The sequence below is a fragment of the Colobus angolensis genome, unplaced genomic scaffold (genome assembly GCF_000951035.1).
Source record: "Colobus angolensis palliatus isolate OR3802 unplaced genomic scaffold, Cang.pa_1.0 Scaffold320, whole genome shotgun sequence".
In the NCBI taxonomy this organism is placed as follows: Eukaryota; Metazoa; Chordata; class Mammalia; order Primates; family Cercopithecidae; genus Colobus; species Colobus angolensis.
Window position 1 is genome coordinate 3,002,901 of NW_012116489.1, and position 12,177 is coordinate 3,015,077.

Below are 12,177 nucleotides of genomic sequence, written 5' to 3' on the forward strand. Positions count from 1 at the left end.
CCTCAGTTCAAAATGCAGAAATCACCGGTCTTCTGTGTCCTTTACGCTGGGAGTTGGAGACTGCAGCTGTTCCTATTCGGCCATCTTGCTCCGCCCCCTTTGCTGAGCTTTTGAAATGTGAGAGTCATTGAACCTCAAGGGGGATCCAGATTTATCTCTTACTGATGCTTTGCCTCCTACAGACTTACCCATGTATTGCCTCTTTTAATTATTTAAATGTTTTGAAGATATTTAAGACAGTTTAGTGCAAAACAATCATACATGTATACATTTTCAGAGCCTTTAACAATTCATTTGTAGCTTCCTAAGAGCTATCCTTCAGTCAAAACTCCCACCAGGAAAACCCATCTTGCACTTTCATTTCTCAGAAAACTTTCTGACCTCCTTTCCTGTCATTCAAAGACGGGATACAGTTTTTTGTTTCATTTTTTCTTTTTCAACAGCATTGCCCATTTTATGCAATGAGATCAAGAATAATTTTTGTGATGTTGCTTAAAAGCATCAAACATAATTATGCTATTAATATTTCAGATATTTTATTGACCTAATTGTTTAGTTTCTATTTAATATTATTTTTTATAGCAACACACCAACTTAAGAGGTGCAAAATATCAGGAGTTAATGTAAAAACATTGTTCAGGTCATCTGGGAATGAATTTAATCATAATGCTAGAATACGTTACAGATGTTTAGACATCCTTGGATACAGGCACTCAGTCTGCATCAACGGGAAATGGAATCCTGAACTAGACTGCACAGGTAAGATTTGTTTGAAACATTTTGTTGATGCTGTTCCTTCTTTACAAGAACAATTATTTTGAAATTAGAATGTTTTTAAATTAAACATTTATTGTGGCATACAATTTCTAAGCTAATAGTAAAGTTAGAAACTAGTTATAATACTCTTTCCAGACAAATGTTATTCTTTAAAAGCCTTGTCTTTCTGGTAAAGATGAGAGAGTAAAGTTGTTTTTACTCTATTACAGTCTCACAAAACCTTGAAAGAAAAAAAGAAATAAAGAACTGTAAAAAAAGAACAAAACTTAATCTTCAATGACTTTAAGAAACAATTAAAACCCCAATTATGAACTGTGAAACAAAACTAACAGATATTGCCAATTCTGGACCAGATAGTAGGCTGAGTAAAAAGTTGGCTGAGAAAGAAAATATATTTGAGTAATAAATTATTTCCCTAAGAATAAGTCCCACATTCCTCAAAGGCTTACATTCAAATCATTTAATTTGAGCAATAGGATTATAAATTACAAGTAATTATAAAATGAGGCACCATATTAGATTAAAATAAACCAGAATTAGAGAAAACAAGGTGCTTATAAAGGAATGACAATAAAAGAGAGAAGATAGACTGCAGACTTCTCATCAGCAATATAAAAAGCCGAAGAAAATAGGATAATCTCTTCAAAGTGCTTAGTGAAAGTAACTGGCAACCAATTATTCTATATACCAATATAATTCACTAATGATTCCAAAATAAAGAACTTTTCAACCACAGGAAGGATAGGAGTTTGCACACAAAGTCATAATTTGAAAAAAAATCATATAAAATATACATTAATGAGATAAAATACTAATTTATAACAAAAGGTGTGAGGTCATTAGAATTTGTGAGGAAAAATACTGGAATATATTGTTAAACACATAAGGATCTAAAAATGATAACTACAATTTGTTTAAAGCAACTTGAACGTTTTTATGTTTATAAAATATTTGATTTTATTATGTATTTTTTTCTATTTGAGGAAGAGAAATATTCTGATAGTGGAAAGAAGTTTGAAGCCTTTTATGTGTCCATGAAATGCTTACTTAAATTGGCCAGTCATTCTGCCCACAAATAATTCTGACAACTTCAAATATTAAAGCCCTATAGATCACTTTTTATAACCACAAACAAATAATATTAAAAGTGGATAAAAAGTTATCCACTTCCTTACCCTTCATTTTGGGTAGGGAAATAATTTACTTCCAAATAACCTAGTGATGTAATGTTTAAAATACTAAGAACTATGTTGTAATTAAAAGGACACATAGTAAAACCTATGAGGTGCAACATAACCAAAATTTAGAATGGTATGGCATTCTAAGAGTATACATATATACTTTTTCCAAAATAGATAAATTTAAGACTATGAATGCCACTATGAAAGTGTGTATATATATGTATATATACTTTTATATGTGTATACTTTTATATATATATATATATATACTTTTACACATGTATAGATGTATATCCTAAAAATCTAGGAGGAAAAATGAATTCAGATATTAGGAAAAAAGGAAATAATAAAAGTAAAAGCAGAAGAAAATGAAATAGAATCTTGTATTTCCAACTAATCCAAGCCATGAAACTAATGTTTTGAAAAGATTAATAAGCAGAGCTGTCTAAATGAGATGACTCTAATCAAGAATGGTGTGCATACACAAACATTTCTACAACCAAAGAGTAGATGAAAACTGAAATACCTGGAATAATAATATGAGTTCAATTTTTTACATAAATAAATTACAAGCATAAAGAGAAGGAAAATACTGTGAGGCATAGGTATCAAAATAAGGAAGAAGTCTTTTTTAAAGTTTTGAGAAGAGCTGGTAGATAGTAGTCTGGAGATTAGGTAAGAACGTTATTAGGTGGCAAATATTTGTTACACACCTTGCTTGTTCTTGAGAAAGATAATAAAATTTCTCATTTTATGCATCAGAAATACATGGCTTCAATAAGTTATTTGGTCAAAATCAAGACTGGAGCTTGTTTCCAGATTTTTATATCAGTGCTGTTTCAACTAGACTGTGTCTACACTAGGCAGAAATCTCTAAAGAAAATGTCCAATTCTATAAAGAAAGTAAGTTGGACAACTGAGATCGTTATGTGTAATGTTCTTTTACCTAAAATATAAAAACAATAGTATTTGTGTGATATTTGAACATCCAACTCACTTAGTTGGGACTTTGTTGATGAAATTTTCATTATTATTTGTACATTTGAGATTACAGACACCTTCAGCTTCCCTGTTTCCCGGCACTGGGACATCTAGGAGACTGATAGCAGGTAACTGCTGAGTCCCTAGATTGGCAGCACAGGCCTTGATGCTCACTCGAAAGAGTCTTGATGATACTCAATAACTATTCATCTTTGTGACTATGTATTTAAACAAAAATACTTAAACCACCAAACAGAAATTCATAAACAATGAAAATGTTTAGTTTCCAAAATGTTTACAAAATACCTAAACAAAGAGGTAATAAGACATCTAAGTAGAAGAGCTTCTAAAGAATAAATAATATTGAAAAACTGACCCATCTATCTATCAAATGTGTCTGATATCCTCTTTTCATGTGCTCCTCATAGACTTTCTTCAAGCTCATGACCAAACTTTGCTAATCAAAAATGTATTCTAACAATAATAATATCAGGCTAATTTTATCTTCTTTTGCAGTTAATTACTGAAATAAGACCGATCACAAAAGACTGGTCTTGTTAATGGTTGAGTAGAATAAGATGCATCTGGAATTAAGTACTTTAAGTTCACGCTTTTCTTAAACCAGTAAATAAGTAGGACAAGTCATATAAAACATAAAATATGCATCAGTGGACCCCAGTCCCAGATATCTATCTAGATTTCCACAGGAACAGTCTCTGTTTAGATTTGCACTATTTTGCCTTTCTGAGCTTGAAAAAATAAGGAAAAATCCAATAAAAATTTCAGTTTAGACAATATGTATGTTTTGGGTTATTTTATACTGACCTCAGGTTCTGTTCAAATAATTTATTAAAGGTCTGTTGTATATAATTATTATATTTTTTAATCTAGCTAAACCAAGAAAGAGTAGATATGCATTCTTCCATCTTGATTTTTAAATGAAATAGTATAGCAAGGAAAAAATGATATCTATCACTTTCAATATAATAATTTTGAAGGGAAGTGCCAGTAGACAGTAGCCACCACTCTGGAAAAACATGAGATGAAGGAGACCACTGTAAGGGCATGAGCCCAGGTCAGGAGGTTTAGACAATGTTTTGGCATCCAAGTTGACCATTTAAAACTTTTCCCTAAGATAAGCCAAACAACCAAAAAAGAATTTAATTCCTAGTCCAACGGAGGCATTCCAGTTATGTTCATTACCAGTCATTCTCATGTTTATAAGAAAATGCAAGTCATGGAAATCCTATATTGAGATGTAGGGTTCAGTTATTAGGGGAAGTCATAGTTATTTCTGATTGTTGTCATTTTTATTTTTAGTTCTAAATTGTTTAAATTAGATGTGCATAACTTTTTGAATCACATGGGTTAGTTAGAAAAAAATTACAGAAATTTATTTGTAAATCATACAAGAGAATTGACAGGAATAATGAACAGGAGATGCAAGAGAGCATCTGAAAAATTTTAAACTAATGGTTATAACAAAAACAATCGCTTTTTAAACTGTAAACTATAGTGACACAAAAAATATTTGTTATTATAACGTTTATATATAGGGAGAGAGAAAGAGAAAGTGATAGGGAGACAGTGTGTGTGTGTGTGTGTGTGTATGTGTGTGTGTGTGTGTCATTGAATGTTCCATTATCCTGAAACACTACCCTGTTGAGCTTTTTTCTTAACTTTTATTAATCATATAATTTAATTCCAATATTTTGTAGAAAAAAAGGAACAATTCTGCCCACCGCCACCTCAGATACCTAATGCTCAGAATATGACAACCACAGTGAATTATCAGGATGGAGAAAAAGTAACTGTTCTCTGTAAAGAAAACTATCTACTTCCAGAAGCAAAAGAAATTGTATGTAAAAATGGACGATGGCAATCATTACCACACTGTGTTGGTTAGTAGTGTATTTCTAAGTAATTTCACTTAAAAAGAGGTTATTAATCCCCTTTGCTTTATCTAAAGAAAGAAAAAATAACTTATGACTAATCTATTGCACTGTACCCCAAAGCCTTAAATTGCTAAGTAACCAATTCTGTCATTTAAAAAATTTCTCTATGCATTATCTCCAACAGTGTTCATAGAAGAAACAAGTTTGAAATTTCTACATCTTCTTAAAAATCTTTTCTAACATATTTTTACTGTACCTTTTCTATGTTGAAATATGTTTAGATATGCAAATACTTACCATCATGTCACAATGGCCCTATAGTTTTCAGTACAGTAGCATGCTGTACAGGTTTGTGGCCTAAGACAACGATACCCAACCTTTTTGGAATCAGGGACCTGTTCTGTGAAAGACAATTTTTCCATGGACTGAGGACGTCAGGGGATGGTTTCAGGATGAAACTGCTCCACCTCAGATCATCAGGCATTAGATTCTCATAAAGAGCATGTAACCTATATCCTTTGCATGTGCAGTTCACAATAGGGTTCAAGATCCCCTGAGAATCTAGTGCCCCGGCTGATCTGACAGGAGGTAGAGTTCTGGCAGTAGTGCTCGTTCACCCGCCACTCACTTCCTGTTGTGCAGCCCACTTCCTAAGAGGCCACAGAGGGTACCGGTCTGCAGCCAGGGGTTTGGGGGCAACAGGAGCAATAGGTTGCACCACATAGCCTAGGTGTGTAGTAGACCACATTATCTAGGTTTGTGTAGGCTCACTCCATGATGCTCACACAAGGAAAAAAGAGCCTAATGACACATTTCTCAGAATGTCTTCTTGTTATTAAGTGCTACATGGCTGCATTTCAAAAGCACGTATTTCAAAATATTATCTGACAGTACATCAGATATGTCAAAGAGTGCTTAGAGCTGGACAAGATGTCTGATAATTGAACAATCTATTTAACTAAATAAAAACCATTGGTAATTTTGCCTAGAGATATTTCCATAGGGAGTGAGTAAATAATTGCACTGTGTTCAAGAAAGAATGTGGGGTGATAAAGTAAGATCATAGAGGATGAGAAACAAGTAAATGTGTTCGAAAGGGGATAGAGAAATGAGGCAGTTGCTGGATAGAAGATACGGATAAAGTGAAATTTTACCTTATTGAATTGTGACATTTTCAGCATGTTTGTAGGTTGGTGAATGGTTAAGTGGAAAGGGAGACATTGATGTTGCAGAAGAAAGGAAATAATTCATGAAGAAGGGTCTTTTACTAGTTTAAAGGCGAAAGAATCTAGTGTCCTCATGAAGAAGTCAATCTGAGAAAGCAGGAACAGTAACTCAATGAAACAAGAGGAGGTACAAGTCATTTGGAACAGGATTACTTAGTGACTTCATATTTGTGTTCTTGGTGATATATAAAGGGAGACCAGTCAGTACAATGGAATGTATTCCAACCAATCTTAGCATGAAGTTGTTATTTTTTTTAGTTTTCCCCAAAATCTCTTCGTTAGCATGAAGTTGAAACATTTATTGATAGGGAAAGATGCCTACAATATTATGTGGTATCAAAAAAGTAAATGCAGAAGAGTATGTCTGCAATTCATTTTCAGTAAAACTACAAGTTTATCTACATAGTTGGTATATGCTATTTGCATAAAGTAATAATTACCCTGAGGCTAGAAATGGTGAGAACGTTATTTACTTTTACCTTTCCTCATTAAATAACAATTGAATATTAAGGGGTGGAAGAGGAACCTAGACCAGAAGTTTACTCACCTGTCTCTCCTGCCTTAAATAAAAACTATTCCCAGTATTTTATATGAGTTTCACTTTAACATGAAAGGAGCTACGATATGTTTTGAATCAGACTTTATGACAGAAATACTGTAATTAATTATTTGAATTTCCAGACACCTTATATTAAAGATATGATACATGGTGCTTTATGATATTACTTTGTTTAAACTAACATACTGACTGTCTCTCAACAAATAAATGCTATTTTCCAGAGTCTACAGCATATTGTGGGCCCCCTCCATCTATTAACAATGGAGATATCACCTCGTTCCCATTATCAGTGTATCCTCCAGGGTCAACAGTGACATACCGTTGCCAGTCCTTCTATGAACTCCAGGGCTCTGTAACTGTAACATGCAGAAATAAACAGTGGTCACAACCACCAAGATGCCTAGGTGAGTTCTTCATATTCTCTTGGAATCTGAGATTTAATATTCATAATGTAGTTTTTATGGACTAATTTCATAGAATAACCCTTAAGTTTCATTCAGTCAAAATCTTTCTTGTCAAATGTAAATACATACAAAGAAACATTTGAAAAATTTGCTTTAGGCAAAGTGAGAAAAATTTATTTAAAAACTATAAATAAAATTTTAAAGACCTACGTATGATAAGGTGCATTATGAAATTCTATAAATAGAGACCAAAGCTATTTATGGGGCCTATTCTTATACCATTAAATATCTTCATGTTATAAGCATCTACCTGAGAACTTCTCACGGAGACCATTTGAAAAACATTGGTCTAGAAAAGCTGTCATTTAATACTGTATAAGGTTCTACTTGTAAACCTGAAAGCTTTCCCTAGTAGAACATCCAGTTGACTAATACTGACATGGCTTTTTACTTGTATGTTGCCAGAATTTCTGGCAGAAGAGAGAGAAAATCTGGAAGAGTTATTGAGCCACTTTCCAAATCTTCACTATCCCTTCTTTTCACCCTATTTTTTTCTACTACAAAATAATGCCAAAATAATGGCAATATTAAGTTTCCACAAATTCATGTGTTGTGGCATTAAAAAAATTAACATAGTAGACTCCTTATGAAAATTTGGAGATTCACTTTTGGGGTTTAAAAGGAGATTGTTTTATTGGTCATGACAAACTAAAAGGGACAAGATACAAAGAATATGGGCAAATTAATAACACTAATTATGGGAAAAGCATGGACGTCAGTTTACTCCAGAATAAGTGGAAGAAAACTGTAATTTCCATAAACCCCTCTGTTTTCTGGTGTCCAAAAGAGACACCACGCTAATAAGGATCTGTTCCTGCAAGAGTTCTCACTATTGCCCAATGCCTCGATTCACAGGGCTAGACCAGAAGTTTCTTATAGTCTTGAAAATTCATCCTTCTGATGATGTCTCTTTCTTCCACCTTCTGTAGTAACAAATTACCCCAATGCCACTATGGCCTACACAGTGCTTCCAACCACTACTCTATGTGAGTACCCTCTCCCAGGATATCATTAAAATTGTGTGGGAACTGAACTCAGAAAATGTTGAGTTAGTATAAGGCAGAAGTATCATCTGAACAATTTTGCTAGAATGTAGAAAAACTAGGTTTCAAATGTAACTTCTAGGGTTTAAGTTGGAGGGATTGATGTATAGACAAAAATGCCGTTATCTAATATTTTAAGTGCAGCAAAGTTTTAGATGGTCCAATAATTTAAAATAGGCAGAAATCATCATGGCCAGTGATCATAAAATAAATTTCCAAAAGAAAAGCAAGAACAAAATTTGTAACCTAAAAAGTGTGTACCATGTTGACAATCAGAGTTTGTGGGAAGGTCATTCTAGCAAAAAGAAACAGTATTTTGAGCAATAACAAACACACAATTACAAAAACAAACAAGCAACAAAACCCATCATAGGTATCTAGACAATTCAGGGAAACATGATCTAACTATGAAATGTAAAATAATTTTATTTCCCATGAGATAGGAGATTAAGATTAGACAGCTCTGAAGAAATAATTTTTTCCAGCCAGGCCTGGTGGCTCATGCCTGTAATCCCAGCACTTTGGGAGGCCAAGGCGGGACGAATCACCTGAGGTCAGGAGTTTGAGACTAGCCTGATCAACATGAAGAAACCTCGTCTCTACTAAAAATACAAAATTAACTGGGCGTGGCTGGCATATGCCTGTAATCTCAACTACTTGGGAGGCTGAGGCAGGAGAATCACTTGAACCCGGGAGGCGCAGGTTGCAGTGAGCTGAGATTGTGCCATTGCACTCCAGCCTGGGCAACAAGAGCGAAACTCCATTAAAAAAAAGAAATAATTTTTTCCAAAACCAGCCATAAATTTCTTTGGATGGTTCGTAGGTATTGAATGAAGTAGGGAGCCATTACATATTTTTAATATCAGTTTCTTGACATAGTATCTTTTTTTATATTTTTATTTTTTTCAAGACAGAGTCTTGCTCTGTCACACAGGCTGAAGTGCAGTGACATGATCTCAGCCCACTGCCACCTCCGCCTCCCGGGTTCAAGTGATTCTCCTGCCTCAGCCTCCCGAGTAGTTGGGATTACAGGCACATGCCACCATGCCCAGCTAATTCTTGTTTTCTTAGTAGAGAGGTTTTCACCATGTTGGCCAGGCTGATCTCGAACTCTTGACCTCGTGATCTATCCGCCTCGGCCTCCCAAAGTGCTGGGATTACAAGCGTGAGCCACCGCGCCCGGCCAAATGTAGTATTTTAAAATTATCAGTTGACTAAGAACATGTGGTTATTTTATACCAAGAAAACATGCAATATGGGGAAATTGTTTAAGGCCCTGGCAGAGATAGATTAGGGTCTCAATTAGTAGGTAAAAAACAGGAACCAAATGAAAGAGGGGTTAAAGATAACTTTAGAATTTCTCGATTTGTGGAGAATATTCTCAGGTGCTTAACACATAAGAATATTTACAAATCAATCAAAATTCAATATAAAAAACATGTAGGGTACATAAACAGAAAATGAAAAACATATGGCAAACATGAAAAAATGCTTGTCTACACCAAAACAAAATTTCAATGAAGTGGCAATGTTCAACTAGGAAATTGGCAAAAAGAAAAAAATATATAACATAAAGATTTAGCAAGGATGTGGGAAGTTAAGCACTCTAATATACATACAAGTGTATAATTACATACACATGTGTGTATACATAATAGAAATATATATTACATATTACATATATTTTTAACATATATGTATACACATATACACATAATACACATAATATATGTATACATATAATATGTTATGTATATTATATTTACTATATAATATACAAATATATATTTGTACATTAGATATAAATTGATTATATTACATTAGATATAAATTGTATGTAACATTATATGTATAACATTAACATACATATATTACAATTAACATACATATAATGGTAGGATGGTATGTGTTATATATACAAATTATATTATTATATATTATATATATAAGATATATATATATAAATATATATAAAATACTGATTTTAAGAAAGAATGAGTGATATCTGTGGTCAAGGAAGAAGATAACACTGTTTTTCCTACAGAAATCAAGGTTTCACAAAAGTTAAGATTCACAGATAGTTACATAATAAAAAGGGATATCTAAACAAACAACATTCATGCTGGTAGAATTTTTAGTAAAGTATAGCAATTAAGAGCTCAGGCTCTGAACTCATACTGGCAGGATCCATATTCTGGCTCAAAACACTCACTAAACTGTGTGGCCTTGAGAAAATCTCTTAGCATTCATTTCCTCATATGTAGCCCATACACAGTGCTAAGAACAATCAATATTATTTTTAATAAATATTAATATTTTTCATCATTTTAATTCCAAAATACTCTTAAGTACAATTTCACTATTCTATGAAAAGTAAAGATGTATTATTGTTTATTTATTTTATTGTACCATTTCTTCTTTCAGATCCATGTGTGATATCTGAAGAAAACATGAACAAAAATAACATACAGTTAAAATGGAGAAACAATGAAAAAGTTTATGTAAAAACAGGGGATGCTGTTGAATTTCAGTGTAAATTCCTATATAAAGCGAAGATATCATCACCATCATTTCGAGCGATCTGTCAAGAAGGGAAATTTGAATATCCCATATGTGAAAGAAGCGAGCATAATTTTCCTGAATAAATTCTTAAAACATACATCTATGCTAAAAGTAGCCATTATGTAGCCAATTCTGTAGTTACTGCTTTCATTCTTTCAGGTGTTGTTTAACTCAGTTTTATTTACAACTCTGGATTTTCAGAGGTTTTGAAATTTGTAAGCTGAGAGAACAGCGCTTCACTTAATAAGAGGGGGGTCTTAGTCCATTTTACATTGTTATAACAGAATATCACAGACTGGGTAACTTATAACCAATAGTTTATTTGTTTCATAAATCTAAAAGCTGGGCAGTCCAAAATTGAGGGGCTGCAGCTGGTGAGGGTCTTCTCAAAGCATCATAATATGGTGGAAGGTATCACAACATGGTGGAAGGCATCATGTGGCAAGAGAGCATGTACATGGGAGTGAGAGAAAAAGGGAGAGAGAGAGAGAGAGAGAGAGTGGTGGGGGTGGGGAGGAGGATAAACTCATCCTTTATAAAGACACCACTCCTGAGATAACAATCCAATCCCATGATAATGGCATTAATCCATTCAAGAAGGCAGAGCTCTCATGACTTAATCACATCCTGAAGGGCTCACCTCACAACATTATTGCATTGGGAGTTAAGTTTCCACATAAACTTTCGGGGGGACACATTCAAACCACAGGAGAAAGTCATATTATTCCTGGGCAAATCACAATATGGGGAATTGTATTCATAAATGTCCACAGAGACAGTAAATGTTCTCACTTCAGTACTTAATTCATCTAATCCCTCCTGTTTGTCTCAAATTATAAGATAACTTTAAAGCTTTCTGAATTAACTTATTTAAGAGGAAACGTAGATGTTATTTTAGTCTCTATCTTCATGTCATCATCACTTAAAAACCTGCAAAAGCTGTCAACTTTTGTGGTTGTAGCAAGTATTAATAAATATTTATAAATCCTCTAATGTAAGTCTAGCTACCTATCTAATACTGAATACCCCTTAAAGTATTAAATGCCCCATCTCCTATAAAATAGTAGACTTTGAAGTTTTAACCAGTTCTTCTGTGGAGCTTCTAATCTAGTCAAGAAGTGATACACACATACAAAAAGGTGAAAATTGTTAGGTTACAAAATTGCATATACAGAATTATCTAGATGTGTATGAATGGTTGTAGAAGAAAGAGCGAGAGAAATAAAAATGATGGCTTTAATAGTTCTATATGGTTTAGGTTTAAAAAATTAAAATAGGATGGGCACAGTGGCTCACACCTGTAATCCTAGAACTTTGGAAGGCCAAGGCAGGTAAATTGCTTGAGGTGAGGTGTTCAAGACAGCCTGTCCAACATGGCAAAACTTTGTCTCTAACAAAATACAAAAAAAATAGCCAGACAAGGTAGTACACACCTGTGATTCCAGCTACTTGGGAGGCTGAGGCAGAAGAACCTGGGAAGCGAAGGTTG

At 33.6% G+C, this 12,177-nt stretch overlaps 1 protein-coding gene across 1 annotated transcript in view; it reads left to right on the forward strand.

Annotated features, from left to right (window-relative positions):
* The window catches only part of CFHR5 (complement factor H-related 5), a 36,044-nt gene extending 24,296 nt beyond the window's left edge, over positions 1–11,748 (forward strand). The window contains exons 7-10 of the mRNA XM_011951609.1: positions 583–759; positions 4,658–4,840; positions 6,841–7,023; positions 10,551–11,748. Of these exons, the coding sequence (XP_011806999.1) occupies positions 583–759; positions 4,658–4,840; positions 6,841–7,023; positions 10,551–10,771 (764 nt within the window). The 3' untranslated portion in view covers positions 10,772–11,748. The remainder of the gene's footprint in view (positions 1–582; positions 760–4,657; positions 4,841–6,840; positions 7,024–10,550) is intronic.
* The last annotated feature ends 429 nt before the right edge of the window (positions 11,749–12,177 follow it).